This window comes from Bicyclus anynana, chromosome 14, assembly GCF_947172395.1.
Source record: "Bicyclus anynana chromosome 14, ilBicAnyn1.1, whole genome shotgun sequence".
In the NCBI taxonomy this organism is placed as follows: domain Eukaryota; kingdom Metazoa; phylum Arthropoda; class Insecta; order Lepidoptera; family Nymphalidae; genus Bicyclus; species Bicyclus anynana.
In genome coordinates this window covers 9,070,016-9,092,666 of record NC_069096.1, presented here as the reverse complement: position 1 = coordinate 9,092,666, position 22,651 = coordinate 9,070,016, and the positions used below count along the sequence as shown (strand labels likewise).

At 37.5% G+C, this 22,651-nt stretch overlaps 2 protein-coding genes across 7 annotated transcripts in view; one reads left to right on the top strand and one right to left on the bottom strand.

The window, feature by feature from the left end:
* Window positions 1-52: 52 nt before the first annotated feature.
* On the bottom strand, window positions 53-14,489 carry LOC112052183 (trypsin alpha-3-like). The gene is made up of 5 exons (XM_052885542.1): window positions 14,339-14,489; window positions 7,006-7,225; window positions 4,534-4,640; window positions 3,147-3,334; window positions 53-1,359 (listed from the first exon to the last, which is right to left on the bottom strand). The coding sequence occupies exons 1-5, from the start codon at window positions 14,487-14,489 to the stop codon at window positions 1,207-1,209; spliced, it is 819 nt and encodes a 272-aa protein (XP_052741502.1). The 3' UTR covers window positions 53-1,206.
* LOC112052168 (calcium-binding protein E63-1) overlaps window positions 14,426-22,651 on the top strand; it is a 43,289-nt gene continuing 35,063 nt past the window's right edge. Inside the window, exon 1 of one of the 6 annotated variants that reach the window (XM_024091140.2) lies at window positions 14,426-14,577. In XM_024091140.2, coding sequence (XP_023946908.1) covers window positions 14,488-14,577 — 90 coding nt within the window. In that variant the 5' untranslated portion in view covers window positions 14,426-14,487. Of the gene's footprint in view, window positions 14,578-14,902; window positions 15,087-15,317; window positions 15,409-22,651 lie in introns of those variants that run through there. The other 5 variants (XM_052885638.1, XM_052885641.1, XM_052885643.1 and 2 more) reach the window with 5 other exon arrangements.

Below are 22,651 nucleotides of genomic sequence, written 5' to 3'. Positions count from 1 at the left end.
GTTTGTTTTTTATTTTATTATCCTAGTTCTTAACATCATAGGATACAGTGTTTATATTCACCACTCTGCTCCAATATGGCTTGGCGTCCTTAGAATAATGTTTAAATCCTTGGGATGACTTAATTTCAATGGCTACAGTATCTACTGATTGCCTAACCTTGATTTTTTTCAAAAGAAGGGGAATCCTACCTACCAATTTTTATAAATACACGTAACTTGAAATTTTAGGCAGTTTCATGAAAATTTTGTGAAAAGTGACGGACAGATTTTCGCATTTAACTGACAGTAGTTTTATAAGTACTTAAAATGTTAGTAGGTATTGTTTATGCCTTTTACTGATATACCGCTATGGCTTGGCAACTTTGTTCGTAACACTCGATGTTCCGCGCGGGCCGGGGGGGCGTGTAGCGAAGAATGAAAACCCCACGACGGATGCACGTCACTTCCCTGCACGCACGTTTTCACACCCGCGCAGCTTTTCCCCCTATCGCCCGCATATCATGGGAGTGTTATCTACGAGCTATCACTAGAGTGATACTAGCGCCGTCTACACGGATCTAATTTATCAATCGGTTAAGTTACTCTACGGGAAAATATGGAAGAACTAAAAAAATACTGCCCAGTGCCCCGTTGGTCCTGTTGCTTCGGATCACGAGGTCCTGGGTTTGAGTTGTTTAATACTGAGATTACTTGTAAGAAATTTTCAGTAAAAATTTTCAAACCTGAGTGAGAAGTTGTTGGTGTTACAACCCCGTTTCTCTCTTCACTCTCTCTCTTTTTCTTGGTCGCATTCTTCATTGCTGAAGGTCGTGTCCGCACTGCAGTCCCTTCGATGCGTTGTTAACAATTTGCTTCCACACAGTCCGGTACTCAGCTTTTCTAATGGCTGTTGTTACAGGGAGTCCAGCGAGTGACTTAACCCGGTCAGACCAGCGGGTAGGTGATCGGCCGCGTGGTCGTTTCCCCCCTGTTTCTCAGAGCACTTTAATTTAAGCCCTCGGACCCGGTCATTATAATTAACATCATAAGTAATGGTCGTTAATGAATTTAACATCATCACCCAAAGCCAACCCGCATTGTAGCAGCTCCTTATCCCTTCCTATCCCTTATTCTTATATAAGAATAGTCTGGCCTGTCTGGCCCTGTAAAGGGACCTTAAAATATGCTAATAAATGATGAGGTATTCGGTATCTACGTTTAGTTGGTTTATTGTGTATCTTCCAGCAAACTCCTCAGCCAATGTAAGTTGGATCCAATCCCGGTGTAAACTCCTGGCAGGCCGCGTATGCCGCAGCCGAGCCCGAAGCTCGCTATACCCTCGATCTTACCAGCGCACATGAGCGGGCCACCGGAGTCACCCTGTGAAGATAAAAATGTGCATTTTGTATCACTGAGTTGACCGTGATAGTGGTAGGTATTACGAAAATAATCGACTGAAAACCTACGATAGCCAGACATGCCTCATTTTCATGCCACATCTCAAGCTTGAGACCATAGGAAAACTGAAAGTCAGCCTATGGTCTCAAGCCTCGACCGTATTTTTATAAGTAACTAGGTTAAAAGGTACTTTGCGTTTGATTTGGGGAGTAAGTTGGTGACTGCGTTACGTAAGTGTAATCGGGCGAGGCGAACGGACGTTAAGACTTGAGAGGGAGATATAAAGAAGTTTTACTTCTAGCATATGTTTTCTGTGCTTCTAGTACAAGATCCGTATTAGAAACGATCTTCACCCATCTGTTTATTGGATGACAAGTGTTGTGTGTGTGGGTGAAATAACAAATTTAGTACGTTAAAAAATATATTGCCTCAAAAACTATTAATTAATTATAGTTAATAATAGTTTGGCCAAGTCAATATAGTTATAATAGTTTCGCGACCACGAAAATTCAAATCGCCTTGTGAACTGCTGAGCAACGGAGAGTTCTATATACCTACGAGCAATGATAATTTTACACTATAGATCGGATACGTCCCTACAAAATCACCGCAAAAAGTGACCCGAATCAATAGTACAACATTGAGTGCACACTAGCAAAATTTTGTCTTTAATTCTATTATTTTATGTATATATGTATAGTGTTTACACTTCCTGAACACACAACTCGACATTGTAGACGATATTTAGGTATTATATGTTTAAATAACGTTCGTTGCTCACCACAACTAACATTGAGTTGTGTAGGTATAAACCTCTTTTAAGCGCCTCATTTTACATGCGCTAGTAACACATCTAACAGTACAGTAGAACCCGCTTAAGACGATCACGCTTAAAACGATTTCTCGCATAATACGTCATTTTACGCCTGACCCTACAAATTGAGACATGTTTTCATACATTTCCTAACGCTTAATACGATTCGTCATCCCGTTTAATACGCCTATCTTTCACACGCGTGTAATTCCAAATGCGACAAATAAATTACAACAGATAGATTAGGACATCATAAAGGTTCTTAAACAAGATTGTAGGACAAGACTAATACATGATAAACGACCCTTCACATGATACGATTCTAAACTAAAAATTTTGAAAACGCACTGGAAAAGTAAAATTTAATTGAATCTTTTTGTCATACCAGAATAAGTGATTACTTTAAGTAGCATAATTATGTAGTCTTTACACCAAATACACTATTTTTTATAACTATGTATGTATGTGTACATTAGTCGTTATATTTTTCACTATCCCTCACCCATAGACCATATCCCGTATAATACGCTTTCCCGTCTAAGATGCGTTTTAGTTGGGTCCCTGCGTAATAGTATTAAACGGGTTCTACTATATTTACTTAATATCATTGCCTACGAGTGTGTTCCTACCCTCAGACCAATTATAGAAGGACCTGCATCACACTCATAGTCACGAAGAAAATTGTCTGTCATTTTCTGAAGAAAACGAGTTTAGATTTGGTATATATCTTATACTAAACAAGAAGTTTTTGCCCGTTTTTTACACAATTCAATTACACAAAAGGGTATTTTTACGGAGCTCTTTAACCGACGAACACGATTACAACTATTTAACATCGATATAAGTATAGAGACAGTTTATACATAATCGCATTAGATCGTTGATCATATACTTTGACTGAAAAGTAACGTCTAGCGAGGCAGGTCCTATACAATAATTGGTCTGAGGTTCCTACCTCACAAGCGTCCACTCCGTCGCCTAAAGCGCATATCATCCCGGCGTCATATTCCGGAGCCACGTATTGTCCCAGTGCTTCAGTGCATTCATCAAGGGATACAATGTTCACGTGCGCTGCGAGCAACGTCCGGGAAACCTCTTTTGTATTTAGGTCTCTATAGCCGTAGCCGTAAATTGTGCAGCTTCCTGTAACATTTTAATAGAAGGACTAAATTATACTACCTACCTACCCTATTATAATCATTAACTACCCATATTCGGCTTACTGTAGAGCGAGTCTCCTCCCAGAGTGAGAGGGGTTGGGTTAATAACCCACCACTCTGGTTCAATGCGGATTGGCAGACTTCACATACGTAGAGAATTAAGAAAATTGTCTTGTATGCAGGTTTCCTCACGATGTTTTTCCTTCACCGTTTGAGACACGTGATATTTAATTTCTAAAAAAATACACATAACTGAAAAGTTGGAGGTGCACGCCCCGGACCGGATTCAAACCTACGCCCTCCGAAACTACCTTTTTATAAAATAAAAAGGTAGTTTATGAGGTTGTAGTAGGTAAATATTCTCTATCTATCTACCGGATTTACTAAACCGATTTTGAAATTCTTCCACCAATAGAAAGCAACATCTTCACCGAGTAACATAGGCTAAGTATAAGTATTGATTCCCTGTAGGCTGTATTCCCACGAGAACGGGAACTACACGGCGGCTGCTTTCTTTCCCTTTTTTTATTTCGGTTTCTACTCGACATCGTACCGGAACACTAAATCTTTTGGCGGTTTTTGTCGGTAGGATGGTAACTAGCCACGGCTAAAGCTTCCCACCAGCCAGACCTTGACCAATTAAGAAAACCTAAATCGGCTCAGTCGGAGATCGAACCCAGGATCTCCGTCTTGTAAATCCACCGCGCTTACCACTGCGCCACGACGGCCGTACAATAAATAAAAAAAAGGTCGTTGGTTTACATAGGGTGTTGAACTGGGTCCTTACTGAAAATCAGTGCTGCATAATTTTTTTTTTGTATAGGAAGTATGTGGCAAAATGCTGAGTTAGGGCCTTTTTCTAGGTTATGCCATATTATGCGTTGCGTTCTTCTTTTATTGCTCTTGCTTTATGCTATATATTTAGAATTTAATATTCTAATATGTGGCACTACCTAAAAATAAAGATATTTCTTTCTTTCTTTCCTTTCAAATAATAAATGTTAGTAATAAATAAACATGACTTTATACCTACCAATACGGGATATGTTTGCAAATTAAGAAGGTAAGTTAATCACCTTCTTAATTTGATTGAAACGTTTGGCAGACGTACAAAAACAATGTAATAATAGCCCATTGGCTGTGACTCCAAGGGGAACTCGTTAACAGTTCATTCACAGTTACCTGATAAACCGAACGAGGAATTGGGTAACACTGTACCATCAAGCCAACTTATGTCATCTAAATCAAATTGCAACCTCAACGCTGCAATGTCGTGGGCGCGTGTGATTCTGAAACCATAAAAGTTATTGACACCTACGATATTTTATACTATAGATATGTTCGTGCCTGCAAAATCACCGCAAAATGTGATCCGAATTTAGCTACACCACAATTTTGTGTTTAATTTTATTATGTTTATACAGTTCACACACAACTCGACATTGTAGGTAGATATTATTTGTTTAAATATCTTTCGTTGTTGTTGTTTATTAAGCGACTAAATGTTTTTTTTTAATATTTTTTTATTCTTTACAAGTTAGCCCTTGACTACAATCTCACCTGATGGTATGTGATAATGCAATCTAAGATGGAAGCGGGCTAAATAGTTAGGAGGAGGATGAAAATCCACACTCCTTTCGGTTTCTACACGGCATCGTATACCGGAACGCTAAATCGCTTGACGGTACGTTTTTTGCCGGTAGGGTGGTAACTAGCCACGGCCGAAGCCTCCCACCAGCTAAAAATTACGACAATTAGCCTTTTTATTCGCCTCAGTTTCGACGCGTTAGTGACATATGTATTAGTAAGTATAAAATCTTTGATTGTCACCCGTTGTAAATCGGCCAGTGGGTACCTGTATCTAGGTACTTCTGTAGGTACGTATAAACTGGAAATAATCTAATCTAGATTCTAGTAGATATCATTCTGTGCTGTGAAGATTAGGTAGATACCAGTGGCGAAGGATGGAGTTTTGATGAAGGTAAGCCGTCCCAAAGAAAAGGAAATTCATACCGCTTGATACAAACTCCGGTTTCTCATACATCCGTATAGTTATATTCATTGCAATATTTAATTTGTATGTATGGATTTTTAAAAGGTAACCCGGTGGGAATCGGCCTGAATAGACTCTTCGCCGCTGGTAGATACACATTTGGGTGGTATTTCCGTTATGCTGCAACTTCTTTTTCGATAACTACCTAGCTTTTCTTAACGACGTGATGCGTATTCGCGTTCCGGTGAAGTCCTGCCTTTTTTTGGGGAAGTAGGCAGATGAAGGTATATAATTTAAAGAAAACTCCCACGTAAAACATGTAATTTTATCATGTCTAAAAATTTACATACCTAATTAAATTAAAAATTAGCAGTTTCCATAACAGTACCATTCTACATCAAATTGGAAGATACGATTTTTTTTACGATTCGTTTTATAAGCAAATAAATTGGAGTTCAGCGGGAATAAATATTGTCTAAAACCCTTTAAAAATGTTGGCAAGAAAGGTTGAGAACCTATGGTATAGAGCAGAGATTCCCAATCTTTTTTGTGCCGTAGACCCCTTGCTATGTTTTTCCGTGTTGGGTAGACCCTCTACATATTTGATATTGATTTTCTGTATCCTACAACTTACACAATTTTATAAACATATATAATATTATTTTTACTTCATAGTTACTTTTAAAATAAAGTATATGTTTTGATATTATAAGATAATATGATGTAAAAAATAGATACTATCAGTGTATGTGTTATGATCCACTATCGTGAAAATCATTTTCATTTAATGGACCCCCAAATTTTTTTTCGCTGACATAGACCTTGGCAGTTCGTCATAAACCCCTAGGGGTCGATATAGACCACTCCGAGAATCACTGGTATAGGGTATAGAAACTAAGGTAGCTATAGAGAGTCATCTATTCTCAGCTGTAAGGTAAGATGTTTTTATTCTTTGTCTCTGACAAACAGATTTGTTATTGTTACCTGATATGTACCTATTCTTAAAGGAAAAATGATATCGGCGTAGGTGTTCCATTCATCGATGTGTTTTGTTCCACCTCGTATTAATTTTACGACGTCTCGACTATGTTCCTACTTACCCGTATTATCGAAAGGAATGGACTAATATTATGAAGAGTGTAATCGTCAATTTATTTTGATATTACGGAAATGTGCATGCCGTGTCTACCTTTATTTGATTGTGCAGAGCCTTGTGTTTGTGTTTTTTTTAGATTGTATTTGTGTAAATGCTGCGACAGTCACTGGTGGACCAAATAAATAAATAAATAAATAAATAAAAGAGATAAAGTGAGTGTAGGGGGTATATCTGAACCTACTGAACCGATTATGGAAATTAATTTAGAAGGCTGCGTTATTTGTGAGTGTCATACGCTAACATCACGCTACGTATGTACCTAATACCTACTTATAGGAGCCACCAGGAGTGTCAATGAAAATTATGAAAAATAACGGGAAGATTTTCCTTTCGAGCTTTCCTTGGTCCTTCAAGGTCTTGAAAACAGGCTACGTTTTTTGATATTTGCATATTATGTATTATTATAAAATTAACTTTAATTATCTACTAGGTGGCACTAATACAGGAAGAATTGTAGGAAGTAAAATTGCCATCGATCTAATATAAGTAGTCAATATAAACTTACCGATTGTACAATGGATGTGTAATGACTTCCAATACTTCAGTATGAGGCGTCGTCTCATTGTCTCTATTGCAGTAGTTGTTGAGGTGGACAGAGTAATGCTTTGCGTCGTGTTCTACGCAGTGCGCCGCTGTGATGGCGAAGTGTGGCGTCAGTACGAAGGCGCCGCAGAAATGTCGGCAATCTGTTGCATTTCTCAAAGACGCAACACCCACTTGGTCACCTTAAAGTATTCACACAATATTATTAACTAATATCAGTCGCCCAGCGTAGACTCCGCGCCACGAAAGAAGTCACTAAAATTGACAGCGCCTTGCAAAATGACAATAGGATCGCTATTACCAAATGACGATGAGCGTCAATAAGACACCAGCGCCGCGTCTACGGGACTTGTTTCGTGGAATAGAGTATATTTCCCGTTTCCTGTTAATAAAATGTTGCTTGTTACTCGTAAATATGTAATTTTCTATTGGTAACAGAAATTTAAAAATATCGGATCAGAGTTTACTCCCTATAACCTCTCAAATTTACCTCTTTAAATCTAATTAGATATAGATTAATTTTTGTTTTTATAATAAGTAATTATGTATCACAGTGTACACATTAACAGTGTGTAATATGTAATTTGGTGGTTACAAATGGTTCTGGATATATGATTCTGGAAAAGTTAGGAGCCTGATATTTGGGTTAATGATATTTCAAAGTGTTAGCTTTGTTATGACTATACAAAATACACAATTTGTAAAACTTTTCTCGATAGTTTATTTTTTTTTTAAAATACATGTTTTGCTTACATTTTGCTTTCAATCTCAGGAAAACCAAACTTATTTTCTTAAATTTTTGTTTTGTATAGAAAATTAGGTATATATCTTGAACATGGCCATTCTGTTTTTCGTTATGTTGTTTAATTTACTTGCTATTTATTATCTAGGTTGGTTATTTTTAATGATATGATCATCGATATAGAATAGGTAAGTTTCGCTTGTAGAGCGGAAGCGATACTTAAATATTCTATACCGAAGGAAATGACGTTAATAACATCGTTTAACATCAAGGGACAGTGATTTTCTTTTTACGAACATTGTAGTGTGTAACAACAAGTCCCAAGTTTTATTGTAACGGACTAGGGTTTCAGGATTTGGTATGAAATACCCGGTGACTTGTATGTGACTTTATTTTACTGCCTGAATCCGAATATCAATACATACTATCAGACGTATGCAATTCGTTGTCCAAAATCGAAGCCGAGTTCACTTTTGTTCATTAGTCTCACTTTTAATATTAGCAGGATGATTTAATTTTCATATGTTCGAGGCACTCAGAAGTGTAGGAAATAAAGTCATTCACCAAATATTATTTACCAAAAGTAATATAACCAAGTATGTATTTCAAATCGTTTTCGAAACTAAGCATTCTACATACTATCTTTGCCTCGTATTTTATCCCTTAAGTTACTGGTAAACGGTGGCAACAGATTTTTTTTGGGAAATAAATAATTTATGTAAGTAGGTACATAATATATCTATCTTACTTTTGAATAAATATTGCTTGGTTAGGGTTTTGTTCAGTAGAGGCGAGGCCGAATCGCCCGAAATTCGTACGATGCGGGGTGGGTCTGAATATTTTCATTACAAGTAGCCACTTGCTACATGCGTAGCTACATCGTAGACCCTAATTTATCGTAGTTTTGTGATCGTAGAAAAAGCAATTTTAGACCTCAACTTACTCAACACTTTTTATAAATTATAATATTATCTACAAACTTTTTTAATGAAAAATAATACAATAAGTAAATTAAGGTATCTTATTCTAATAACGCCCACATAGAATGACAAGAATACTGGCTGCATTTCCACTTAGACAGCCATTTCCAATTATAAGGTTTTCTTTCTTTCGAAAATTATGGTGTAACTAAGTGGCCTGTGGCTAAGATAGCATGTTAAGCCATCGGATCCAGTCAACATTAATCTGATACTGAACCTGAAACTGACCTCAGAAATTGGTTATTATGATTCGCACTTTTTTTTTTTAAATACTTTTGCTTGGTAAATTCAATCTGACACCACGCGACACCCAGCAATATGTAATAACGGGAAGCTATTTCTTTATTTACTTCACGAATGCCGCTATATTGAATAGCCTTGCTAACCTTTTATTGCTTTCAATTCTTCCACTATTCTATGAGGATAAAATAAAAAGTTTTGCTTTGCAATGAAATCTATTCTGCTAATTGTGCATGGACACTGCAGCTAGAGTGAGGTCTTAAATAGATTATCCTGTTCGCCACCTCTAAGGTCGCTAATATCCTGCAATAGGCCTGTATAGGCTGTTGATAACTAGAATTATCTACTGCCCGCGCAATTTCGTCTGCGAATAATTTAAGTTCGTATTTTATTTTTAGTCGACTTAAAAAAAATGCGGAGGTTCCCAATTCGACGTGTATATTTTTTATGTTTGTTATCTCATATGTTCGCCATTTAGTAACCAAATAATTTTTTACAAAACTTGGTTCAGAATTCTTTGTTAAAATCATAATAGGTACCTAACTAAAATAACTGAAAGAAAATGTACATATTGTGGCGTTTACTAGAAACAGAAACAAAAAATGCAATATTCTAAAAAGCAAATAATACTATCGTACAGAACTTTTTATTGATTGGTTTGAAGGCGGTGTCAAAAGAATAAAATAAACTATAAGAGTCTTTTTGGCATAGGGTAATGAATCTTTGAAGTCGGTTCAATTTATGTGTTAAAAAGATTTTATATTTAATACTTAATTTTTTCCTTATTTTTTTCTGCTATTGCAGTTTTTTTTATAGATGTTATGTTCTTCTTCATTCAGTTTTTCACTTAAACCGTTATATGATAAACAAATACACACACACTCTTTCGCATTAATAATATTGTCTGAAAATAATACCACAAGGCACTTCTGCTCCGGCGATTACTCTCTTAACCCTCCTGCATTCAATACCACCATATGAACTAATTAAAAATATATTTAAAAACGCTACACTTAAAACTGAACAGTTCGACATGATATCTACTATCAAGTACGATATCTACTCAATAAAATAAATTCCTGTAATATTTTGTCATTATTCTACGTAGATACTGGCTAAGTCGTGTATGGAATCGTGACGAAATATAAAACAACAATTGTTTAAATACAAGTGTTTTGATTTAGCGTTTACGTGCGTGGTAACGACAGCCATATTTAATGGTTTGGTGTTATATATTCTGTGACACACAGATCATCACTTCATTAATATTGTACCAAGCAGCTTCACCCGCGTATTTACCCCGATTTATTGAAAATATCGGGATTAAAAATTGTTTATGCTCTTATAGCGCTTACACAATAAAGAGGTAAAGCTTGGCAGTTGTAGGATCTCTGGATAATCTCTGAATCTGGACTGAACGGGGTTTGAAAACACTTTTATCAATAGAAAGCCATTTTTTCACCGAGTAACATAGGATATAATTTTCCACAGAAACAGGGTTTACGCGGGTAAACTCGCGGGGCTCCTGCTATTTTTTTTTTATTCTTTACAAGTTAGCCCTTGACTACAATCACACCTGATAGTAAGTGATGATGCAGTCTAAGATGGAAGCGGGCTAACTTGTTAGGAGGAGGATGAAAATCCACACCCCTTTCGGTTTCTACACGACATCGTACCGGAACGCTAAATCGCTTGGCGGTACGTCTTTGTCGGTAGGGTGCCAGACCTGGACCAATTAAGAAAACCTCAATCGGCCCAGCCGGGGATCGAACCCAGGACCTCCGTCTTGTAAATCCACCGCGCATACCACTGCGCCACGGAGGCCGTCCTGCTATGTGCGATTTTAATGAATTATTACGCCCAACTATTAGATGTTAATGGCTGTTTTCGCCGTATGTATCTATAAAGTAGTTATCTATAGATAATAATATTGTAAAGAGGAAATATTTGATTGTTTGCATTGAATAGGCTCCGAAGCTACTGGACCGATTTGAAAAATTCTTTCATTGTTGGGAAGCTAGATTATCTCCGGATGCTAAAGGCTATTTTTCATCCCCGTATTCCTACAGGAATGGGAACTACGCGGGTGAAACTGCGTGGCGTCTGCTAGTCACTACATAGTATAAAACAAAGTCGCTTTCTCTGTCCCTATGTATGCTTAAATCTTTAAAACTACGCAACGGATTTTGATGCGTTTTTTTAATCATCATAATCATCATTATCAACCCATATTCGGCTCACTGCTGATCTCGAGTGTCCTCTCAGAATGAGAGGGATTAGGCCAATAGACCAATACGCTGGCCCAATGCGCAGGGGATTTTTCGGTAGGGTGGTAACTAGCCACGGCCGAAGCCTCCCACTAGCCAGACCTGGACCAATTAAGAAGAGCTGGGGATTGAACCCAGAATCTCCGTCTTGTAAATCCACCGCGCAAACCACTGCGCCACGGAGGCCGCCTAAGCTTATCATAAAAAGTAATAACGTATGGTACACGTAGTAACGTCTCAGACCAATTATAGAAAGACCTGTATCACACTCATAGTTACGAGCAAAATTGTCTGTCATTTTCTGAGGAAAAGGAGCTTCGGTTTGGTATATATCTTATACTAAACTAGAAGTTTTTGCCCGTTTTTTACACCATTCAACTTCACAAAAACATTTTTAAGGAGCTCTTTAATCGACGAACACAATTATAACTATTTAACATCGATGCTATAAAGACAGTTTTTATAATCGCATTAGATCGTTGATCATATACTTTGACAGATAAGTAACGTCTAGCGAGGCAGGTCCTATACAATAATTGGTCTGAGAGTAACGTAGATATACCATGTACACGTATTATACGTACGATTTTTCTACGTCATGTATTTCCATCGAGCACTCCGGAGTGCAAGCGACAAGTGCCTATCTCGCTCGTGTTGTATCTAGCCGGTATCCATTAAAAATCGCTTTCGGATTTTACTGGGAAACGTTTTCCACTGTATAGGCGAGTCTCACGGTGAAATTCTATTTTTATCCGATTCCAAAAACACAAAGGCTCAGGGGTGTGTATGTGCATATATAGATATTTTGGGGAGTCTATTTCTGATGTCAGGTATTTGAAGGTAGTTAAAGTCAAAGATTTAGAAGGTTGAAAATAAAAAAAAATAATGACCGGGATGATTTCTTAATTTCGGGCTAAAAAAAAATATTGAGAATTTCTTAGACGAAAATATAGAGATATTTTATAGCAGGAATCGAACCTGGCATCTCGTGATCTGAAATCACTTTATTGAATATTGTACTATCTTTATAGGCCTTCAGGTATAATTTTCTTTACCAATAATTCTAAAACTGTCAAAGCAGAATTGGCCAGTTTTTAAGTGAAAAAAAAGCGATTTCTTCTTGATTGTGCGTCCTTTTATTTTATGAGGTCAATTCAAAAAGCGCATCAAAATACGTTCGTTCACCCGGTACTACAGACAGACACGGTCAAACTTTTAACTTTTCAACGATTTGACCGATTAATGTAACTTACTCTTACACTAAACTCCGCGCCATGAAAGAAGTCCCGCGGCTAAAACCTGAACTAAAATTGACAGCACCATACACAAATGACAATAAGACCGCCATTATCAATTGACAACGAGCGCCGCGTCTACGGGACTTGCTTCGTGGCGCAGAGTCTATTGTTTGTAATGTATTTGCCCTTTCATATTTTCAAATACATTCATTCATCAGAAAATATTCAATTTTTCATCCCTATATTTGTAAATAGCTGAACCGATTTTGATGAAACTCATCTAAGAACCATTCAGTACTATCGAGCTAATTTTCCTTGAGTAGATTTTTCCTGGATGAATTTATTAATCGTTATAAAAATACCATTAACACTGTACTTACTCGGTTTCGTTCTGTCTTGTAGATAAATGATGGATATTCTCGACGATAGTGCATGCGTATAAGAATTTGTACAGATAATTATGTATTTCGTACACGTATTGTATTTTCTGTTATGTATTTTGTGTCAATTATTTAGCTCTGGAAAGAGCTTTGGTTTCGTTAACCATAGGGAACTATACCAAGTCAGCAGTAGCGCTATCTATTTGAAATACTATGCACTAGTGATCCAAAGCCAGGCAGGCTAACCACTGGCTATCAGGTATAGTATTATATGCCGTAATTTATGCAGTAAAATGAAGAAATAATGATGTACAAGACAAACGTTACGTGTACCTTGAAATTCAAACAGAAGGTCAAAACAAAGAGCTGGCCTATTTCCTATTTTGGTCTTTATTATCAACTCATCAAAATATAAAACAAATCAATTGACAAAATGTCATTCACATACTGTGATACAAATTACAAATGTCATCCGGTGCTTACGCTGGATATCATTTATAGTATGTAGATGTCACTTTGTTGACCATTTTAATAGGTTGATAATAAAGACCAAAATAGTGAATAGATCAGCTGGTTTGTTTTATGAACTTTTTTATTAAGGCTAGATACTATATGACAGTTTTGTTGTTTGTTTTTTACCCGACTGTAAAAAAATATATATAGACATATTACCTAAGATTTTATTTCAATTGAATTGCAAGCTGATTAGGTACAGTCTTGTAAAATCATAATGATACGATTAGAGCTTAAATAGATAATTTAAGGAGATGAATTTATTACATACTAATTTATTTATTTCCTAAAGGTGATTTACTGTTACTACTAAGTATGAAAGTATGTCTTATTTATAATTCGTGTATGTACTAATAATATAGATTTATAATAAGTCATCGTAGCGTGTGCCAAGCAAGCAAGCTCCACATTGCTACTTTAATTTGTTGCGAGTACCAACGAACTACGGAGTAGTATAGTAAAGATAAAATGTGTAAAATTAGTAACAGTCGTAGATGTGTTGAGTGGGCAAGCGCGTCTATAATTATTTATTGTTATTGTTTAGCGGTGCACGCAGGGTTCCCAACTTAGGGGTTTTCCCCCCTAAAGGGGGTAAATAATTGCGATGGGATTTTTTAGGGGTCTGAAATTTTTAGGGTTTTTTTGATATTGATAATATTAATTTCTTGACCTAGCGATTTATATACCTACGACATATAATACGTAATTCTACTTCTTCGTAATTCTTTGGCGACTGGCGACAAGCCAAGAAAAAAAAATGTTAAATTTATTCAACGTTAACATGTATGATTTAAATCTTCAAAAAATCTGAATCTTCAGATTAAGACGTAATATAGACATTTCTAAATCATTATGAATTAATATTTTTAGGGGGACAAATCAATCATTAATTTTTAGGGATAAATATTTTCGAGAGTTGGTAACACTGGGTGCACGCAATGCCAAAACGCGCGACAGCCGACAGGTGGGCGCGGGCAGCGCGCTGCCGCGGCTGCAGCGTTTATGTAACCCGGCTTGCGTCGCCGGAGCGAGCTGCGAGCCGGCGGCAGTGTCCCGCCACCGCCGCCACGCCGCGCACCGCGCCATGCAGCGCGCGAACGGCAGCCCGCCGGCACAGCCCGCCGCGCACTCCGGCTTCGGGGCTTTCTGCAACGCGCTCTCGGAAACTTTCTCGGTACGTACTCGTACTGTACCCGCAACTCGCGTCGTCACGCAGCGTCGGTCGCGGATTCGCCGGCCAAAACTTTTATTACAGCATCGCCGCCAAAAACGGATTTTGGCGCCGACCAATACCATCCAATTTCCCGTCAAATCCGCGGCCGACGCCAATTCGCCTAATTGATGTGTCGCGTCGTAATCTATTTAGAGACGCACGTGCTCAGCGAGGTCGCGACGCGAGGTCCCATTAGCGGGATTCTGGAGGTGGCACAGAATCGGACGAGTTATCACGGGGATAAAAAATATAAACAAGTTTATTATTAGAGTGCTCGTTCGTGCCGGGTCGCACGGCCGTGATTTGTCCGATGGCTGTGATATACCGAAATACCCGCGCAATAAACGAATCCCGACGGTCACAGCACGGAGACACCGGCCGCACTCGCGCGCTCCCCGCCGGCTAGCACGGCGACTCCCGCGTCTCCCGCGTCGCGCACGCTTCCACACGTACGGTTAAACTGCAGCTAGGTACATTGCCAATCCTAAATTGCATTCGAATTTGATTTTCCATTTACAAATACTAAACTATTCTTCTCTAGTTTTTTTTTTTTAATAATTTTGTGAAGTCTGTGTCTGTGATCTTTTTGAATTCAAAATGAACATACACATCTACCTATTTTCATTCCATTAACTATCTATAAATAAACTGCATGTTGTGAGTGCATTACAGGTTGCGGAAAGTTTGCTTTTATTTAAAACCACCAACTCATTAAAGTTTCGCGTGCTCTCGTTTGTGCAAGTCTAACTCACGGCGACGGATGGGAGACCGTATCTATGCGACGCGTTAGGGGTAAGAGTAGTGTGTTTTGTTTATTTTTAACCGACTAAAAAAGGAGGAGGTTCTCAATTAGAGTTTATGTTTTTTTCTGTATTGTGTCAACTTAAGTCGTTTCTGAAAGAACTCTGTCTTCTTATATGGCTAAAATTAATAAATCACCGGGTTTGCACCGCCTTGAAAGTGATCAGCAGGTAGAACGTAACTTTAGTAGATGTTATTTTTCACTTTTTTTCTTCTTTACAAGTTAGCCTACGCTTGGCGCTATATCTTTATCGGTAGGGTGGTAACTAGCCACGGCCAAAGCCACGGAAGATCTACCACCAGCTAGACCTGGACCAATGAAGAAAACCTCAATCGGCCCAGCCGGGGATCGAACCCAGGACCTCCGTCTTGTAAATCCGCCGCGCATACCACTGTGCCACGGAGGTCGGCTCTTTAGTTTAGTTGCTATGTTTTGTTTTTGAAGTCCGTTGATTTTTCTTTTTCAGAATAGTACCTATTATCTATAATGCATGTACTAACATGCTGCGACTTTACATTTCGTTAAAGACTTCTGTGTTATCTTAAAGGCTTTAAGTTAAATCAACAGTGCTGTTATAAAACTATATCTTACTGTTGATTAAACTTTTCCCACGTGTTGTTTTCTCAACTATCAGACAAGAAAATAAGATTGGTTTGGCTGTCAGTGCACCCAATTTATTTACATGATTGACCATGACTAAAATAAATCTCAACCGATTTATTATAATTTGGAGTTATAATTATACTTGAAATCAACGATAGTATAAAATATCCTTGCTTATGACCATTTTATTCATATAAACAAAGTCCTTCATCGCGCCACGTCTGTCTGTCTTTGTTTGTTCGCAATAAACTTACAATACAGGATAGTTTTTCATGTGGTTTTCACAAATGGATAAGTACCTTGAATGATTTTGAAGGTTTTGTGTAAATCGTTGGTAGATAATTTTTATTATCCGAAGATTAAGTCAAGGCATCTGGGAGCATTGAAAACGCTTTCTTGTAGATGTAACAAAACAACTCTTTTAGGTCTACAATTCTTTATAATAAATAATAATCCTTAGTAGCATATCTATCTATTAAAGATGGCTTACTATACACATCTTCTAAAAATGGTAGGTAATGACCACCACCACCACAAACCACCAAATTTCTGGCGGACGAAGTCGCGTGCGTCCGCTACACTAGTAAATAGTAATCAATAGCTTAAACTCCGACGCTAATGTTAATTAAGTAGGTAATGTTGATACAATCTGATTCACGTTTCAAACGTTGACTGAATTACAAATGTAGAGATCATGACACTTCAGTATGGATCCATATTTGCCATGCCTCTGTGGTAATTTGTGAAACATTTTCAGCAAACAATTCGCAACATAGGTACCTACTTGTGCAACATGTAGTACCTAATATCAAACATTTGTACATTTTCTTGCCTACTTATTTAACGGTAACTGTAAATAGAAAAAGTAATATAATCTTAAATGGATGTTATTTTTTTATACCAAACACAGTAATGTCACAGTATACTCTGGTAATGTTGCTTCGCGGTAGGACTTCTTCTTTAGAAGACGGCTGCTTGTAGTATTAATGCAGTAAGAAATAATATCTTCCAATATCATGATAGATATTGCTATAAGCAATAAGACCGCCTTTGCACATACTTGTTTTCTATGTTTTCCTTTGTTTTCTTTGTTATTGTTTTTGTTTTGTGCAATAAAGTATAAATAAAATAAAATAAAAAATAAGATGATTTCGCTCTCAGTTGTACTGTAATGAAGTGTTCCTTCTAAGCATTATATATACGTATGTATGTGGTGATACGCTTACATCAGGGCAATTGAGATTAGAGATAAAAGAGTGAAGCATTTGCGATCGGCGGAGATAACAGAGTGAAGCGCTTGAGAATTGAGATAACTCATTAAAGTTTTGTGAAGGTAATTGTTTAAAATAAGTATATCTATAATGATATAGATTTCAAAATGTACTCTTATCGTTAGCATTAACAGGATCTGGTTCAGACTAATATATCTATGAGATCTAAAAACCATTAATGGTAATATTTCATTTGATCCATCCATTCCGTTCACTGATCATCGTTTTTAGACAGATTAGACGTTAATATTTAAAACAGCCTCCAAAATCACATAGGCTAATTACTGCACTGGTTAGATTATGTGGTTTCTGATCACGAGGTCCGGGTTTCGAATTCTGGGTCAGACTATGATATACCTATTAAGGTTTTCTTTCTTCTAAGTTCAGTTAAATTTCTTAGTCTCGGAGAGTTAAACCGCCGATCATTCTATATCATTAACATATGATAATGGTCGTAAATAAATTAAACATTCTCACTCTAACCTTTTAGGGGGAATTCTCATGGACACCTAGCTGAGTTAGGTATTGCCGGACTTTCACCCGCTAAAAGTAAAACTCCTGTTGGTATTGTACCTTTCTGCCTTTCAACCTAACACGACAAACATTGTTGTCTATTTCTTGTCTTTCTTATTTTCTCTTCCTTTTCCTTTTCTCTCATGAGTATCTTAGAGAAGTCAGCGATACTGTTCCAATTATTTGCTGTTTCCAACATTTTTGGTACGAAGTTTCCTTCCGAAATATTTATTTTACCCATTTCTGTACAAAAATTCTTCTAAGGCCGCCAATAGGCATCGCAGCAGCGTGGTGGGTCTAAGCTTCATATCCCATCCGTCGTGTATTATTTCAGTTTAATCTCTTCTATAATGAGGTTGACCCTTTGTAGGCCATTAAATAGGCTACTAATGATGAGGCATTTAAAAGTGTCTGCTTTCCGTGCATCCAAGCTGTCGCTAGTCCTGTCTTATTTCAGTTTAATTAATGGCCTAATGGGACTTTATTTTTATCGCCAGCTATTGTTAAGCCACATTAGCGTAGCAAGATTAATGGGTATACCTTCCTATATTAATCAGCCTAAGCTACGACGTAGCTTGTCATTGTTGAGACAAATCGCCTGGCTATGCGCTCGAAGTAATATTATAATTAGCTATTATGCTAATTTATTCGATCTGTTAAATGTTTGCTAAGTATTTTAGCTATTAGTAGATTGCGAGATTTTTTTTTTAATATTTTATGCGACGCCGAAGAGTGGGGGCACACGATGCGTTGCGGCTGAGGTGCGGCGCCGGAGCGGTGACGCTGCGTCGAAATATCGGTGGCATGTCACACGATGCGCTCCGGCGCCGCACCGGACTTGCGACCACCGACACGAGGTGGGGAGGGGTGAACGCGTTGCGACGTCAGAGCGGCACCGCTCAGTTGTTTATGCGTCACTATATTATTAACAACGTTGCGGCGCCGCACTGCTCGTGTGCCCGCTGATGTGCACGCTCGTGTGCACGGTGAAATCTATGCGATGCGGCGCCGCAACGCATCGTTTGCCCCCGCACACTCTACGAGTAATAATATAAATGAGAAAGTTTGTTTATGTAAGTGTGTATGTTTGTTACTCTTTCATGCTGCAACTGCCTATCCTTATCTGGCAACTAGCTGACGCCGCGCGGTTTCACCCGCGTGGATCCCGTTCCCGTAAGAATATGGGGATAAAATATAGCCTATAACCTTTCTCGATAAATGGGCTATCTAACACTGAAAGAATTTTTCAAATCGGACCAGTAGTTCCTGAGATTAGCGCGTTCAATCAAACAAACAAACAAACAAACTCTTCAGCTTTATAATATTAGTATAGATAAGGTATGCTTAGGCTTACTGCTTAGGCTTTTATACCACGTTGGAAAATAACAAATTTTTGGTTACTTATACATAATATGAGATATGGGACATACTTTACATAATATGAAAGCCGTGGTAGCCCTGTGAATATGATTTCTGCCTTGGATTCGGTGGGCGTAGGTTAAAATCCGGTCTTCCATCTTGTCAATTATGTGTATATTATGTATTTTTCATTTTATGAAATTTAATATCACGTATCTCAAACGGTGAATGATAAACCTGCAACCATGAGAATTTCAATGTACTCTTGTAGCTTACTGGTACCTGCCTAGAAAAAAATTTAATAGGCGTTTCAATTCATCATCTCGAGCTGTTATCAATTAAGAATGCATTAAATAAATTAATAAAATTAAAAAAAAATACAACTCGATCGCTCAGTTATTAGCCATGCTATTCTATTCGGGATATACGGAAGGCTGCTCCTCATATTTAGGAGGTAGTACATTAATTACTGTTAGGTAAGTGGAGCGAATCAAGTCGATTTGTTTCCAGCATGACAAGCTACGACGTTTTGAGGCTACGCTGACTAATACTTGCTGAGGTTGTTGCGGGCACGAACCTTCACCTTGATTATGTTCCAATAATAACTTTGTTGGCAGTAATCAAACTGTTCGTTTTATTAATATTCATTATCCAAATCAAAACAAAGTTCGCTTAGTTACACTAATTATAACTTTAAAAAGTCATAATGGATCTAGATTATTTTATTTTAGCAGAGATTTTGGAATAGCATGGAGGCTGCTTTTTACTCCAATGATCGCAAGAGAATCTAAGCGAGGCGGGTAAAACCGAGGGTCGCTTATTACCAAATCCATCCATACTAATATTATAAACTAGCTGACGCCGTGCGGTTTTACCCGCGTGGTTACCGTCCCCGTAGGAATACGGGGATAATATGTAGTCCTCGATAAATGGGCTATTTAACACTGAAAGAATTTTTCAAATTGACGACCAGAAGGTAGTTCCTGAGATTAGCGCGTTTAAGCAAACAAACAGACTCTTCAGCTTTATATTTTGATATAGAGACAAATTGGATCTTAATGATATAATCTGGATTTTACCTAAGGTAAAATTAAAAATCCGTTTGATGCGATGCGACCAATACGTACGATGTGTACGTACGATAAGTGGACGCCTACGTTAAAGTAAAGTAAAGTACATAGTCTAGTTTTAAGCGTTATCTATGGAAAACAGAATTTTACACGAACTTTTTAGTAGTTAATAATAATAAAAATGCTAATGCGAGTTTAAGAATATTGTTTATGTTTTTAGGCCTTAAATACTCAACAACTAAATCGTGCAACTTGTAGCTAGTTAGCTAAGCCTAACATTAAATTAAACAGACTTAAATTCTTCGGCTACTTGCGTCACCCAGACGTGCATTCCAACCAGGGATGTGACGGAGGTAATTTTATCGGATCTGAAGGCGGAGTCAGAGTTTTATAATTTGATTTTTTGGAGTTGGAATCGGAGTCGGAGGCATGGTCAGAAATGGTGGCAGGAGAGATTTTTTTTATTTAACGACCGAACATAATAATAAATGTAAACGATAAAACACAAAAAATTAAAATAAATTGGCATGTTTTTAAATCAACAAGAAAATAAAATTGAATTGAATCCCAAAGTACTCGTAGCAAATTATGTTTCGACTTTCCATTAAACCTCCGATTTAAAAGTGTCAGCCGAAGTCGGAACCGAAGGTGTAATAATAATCGGAAGTTCCGACTTAACGGAGCCGTAGTCGAAGCTCCGTAACATCCCTGATTACAACCACGGTCATGATCTAATCTCACGCAACGCATACACCCCAATGTCCCTTTAAGCCGAGGTTCAAGTCGCAGAGAATACGCCCTCGGAATGTCGTTCTGTTTACATTCTTATAGCCTTCGGGTTCGAGTATGGCTTCTGACGCGGCTGAGGTCCTATTAATTAACTAGCCTACATCAAATAGGTACCTACCTATAATAAAAATTACATAGGTTTAAGGTAAAACCTGTTGCTGTTTACAGCTAAAACACACTAACTAACATTAACTTAACATCTTCAGAATCTTTATAATGACAAAGACGCTTTGAAGCAATTTAATCAACTGCACAAGAGGATATACATTAGAAAATGTAAATTATAACAGTCTCCGTGGCTTGGTGTGCGCGGTGGATTTACAAGACGGACGATTCGGTCCCCGGCTGGGCCGATTGAGATTTTCTTAATTGGTCCAGGTCTGGCTGGTGGGAGGCTTCGGCTTTGGCTAGATTTAGCGGTCCGGTACGATGTCGCGTAGAAACCGAAAGTGGTGAGGATTTTCATCCTGGAGATTGTAGTCAAGGGCTAGCTTGTAAAGAATTAAAAAAATATAAATGTGAATAATTGATGATTATTTAAAAAACAGAAATCAGTGTTGCGTAGTCGCTACTAGCTAAACTTTTGTTTAGTTCTCCAAACCTCTCCCACTTAATAATAAACGAATAGTGAATTAAATTTCATTCTATAGCTTTTAGAATTGAAAATTGATTGAAATTCCATAAGTGCTTACTTCTTACCTACCATAAGGTGCTTAAGATAAGATAGCATTGAAATTGAAGTACATGATGTGCGCACGAAGGGCTGAAGTAGTTTTCCATCTTGCTACGTTAATGAAGTCATAACTAATATTTAGATATCTGCGATCGTTGCGTATCACTCAAGATATATCAATAAATCATAACAAATATTCGGAGTTGTAATTACTGTGTATCGTGTGGCAAAAGCTGCGGAGACATTAGGTCACACCAATATAAACTACATAAGTACAGTGCAAGGTTGCCTCCATGATTTCATTTTAGGGTTGATAACTAACTAAATTATTGTGGTTAAACTGAAATTACTTCGTTCGTTTTCAACGTCGGAAGCAAAGCAACAAATAAAAAAGTAAGTTATTGTAACCTACCTAAAACTATACCTAAACTATAATACCTTATTTAGGGGGAATTTAAAAATGATTAACTAGCGAATGTGAAATGGTTTTATTCATATTGTCGTTATAAGTTTCGTTATTTTATAAAACGTATCCTAAAAACGAGGTGATCTTAGACGTGTTTCGTGTCAAGAATTTACAATAAACGCTTTTACTTAAGCTAACAAAGATTGAACAAAGAACGTAGTAGTAGATACTAGATCAAAGGATGACGTATCAAAACTAACTAAAGTAATGCACTTGGCAAATTTTAATCTCTTTTGACTGTGCTTGACTATTATTAATGTACTACCTACTGTAATATATTATATAACACTCAAACGCTGAGTGAATTAATTTGCCGTTTATGTTAGGTTAGGTAGGTTTTAATGCTTCCTTCCTAAGATATTGTCCGATATCAGTTGAGACGGTGACCCAAACTCATCTGATAGTGAAAGGTATCCAATATCATAATAGTTTTAAAAAGAAATAAATGTACATAACAGCGATGGTAGCAGCCCTATTCTAACGTATAAA

Excerpts from the sequence above, each read along its gene's own strand:
- LOC112052183 (XM_052885542.1), bottom strand. The coding sequence starts at position 14,489 with ATGGCGCGGTGCGCGGCGTGGCGGCGGTGGCGGGACACTGCCGCCGGC. Across the intron at positions 7,226-14,338 it reads GTCGCGCGTTTTGGCATTGC|GTGACCAAGTGGGTGTTGCG; the intron begins GTGCACCCAGTG and ends GAATACTTTAAG. Across the intron at positions 4,641-7,005 it reads ACACATCCATTGTACAATCG|AATCACACGCGCCCACGACA; the intron begins GTAAGTTTATAT and ends TTATGGTTTCAG.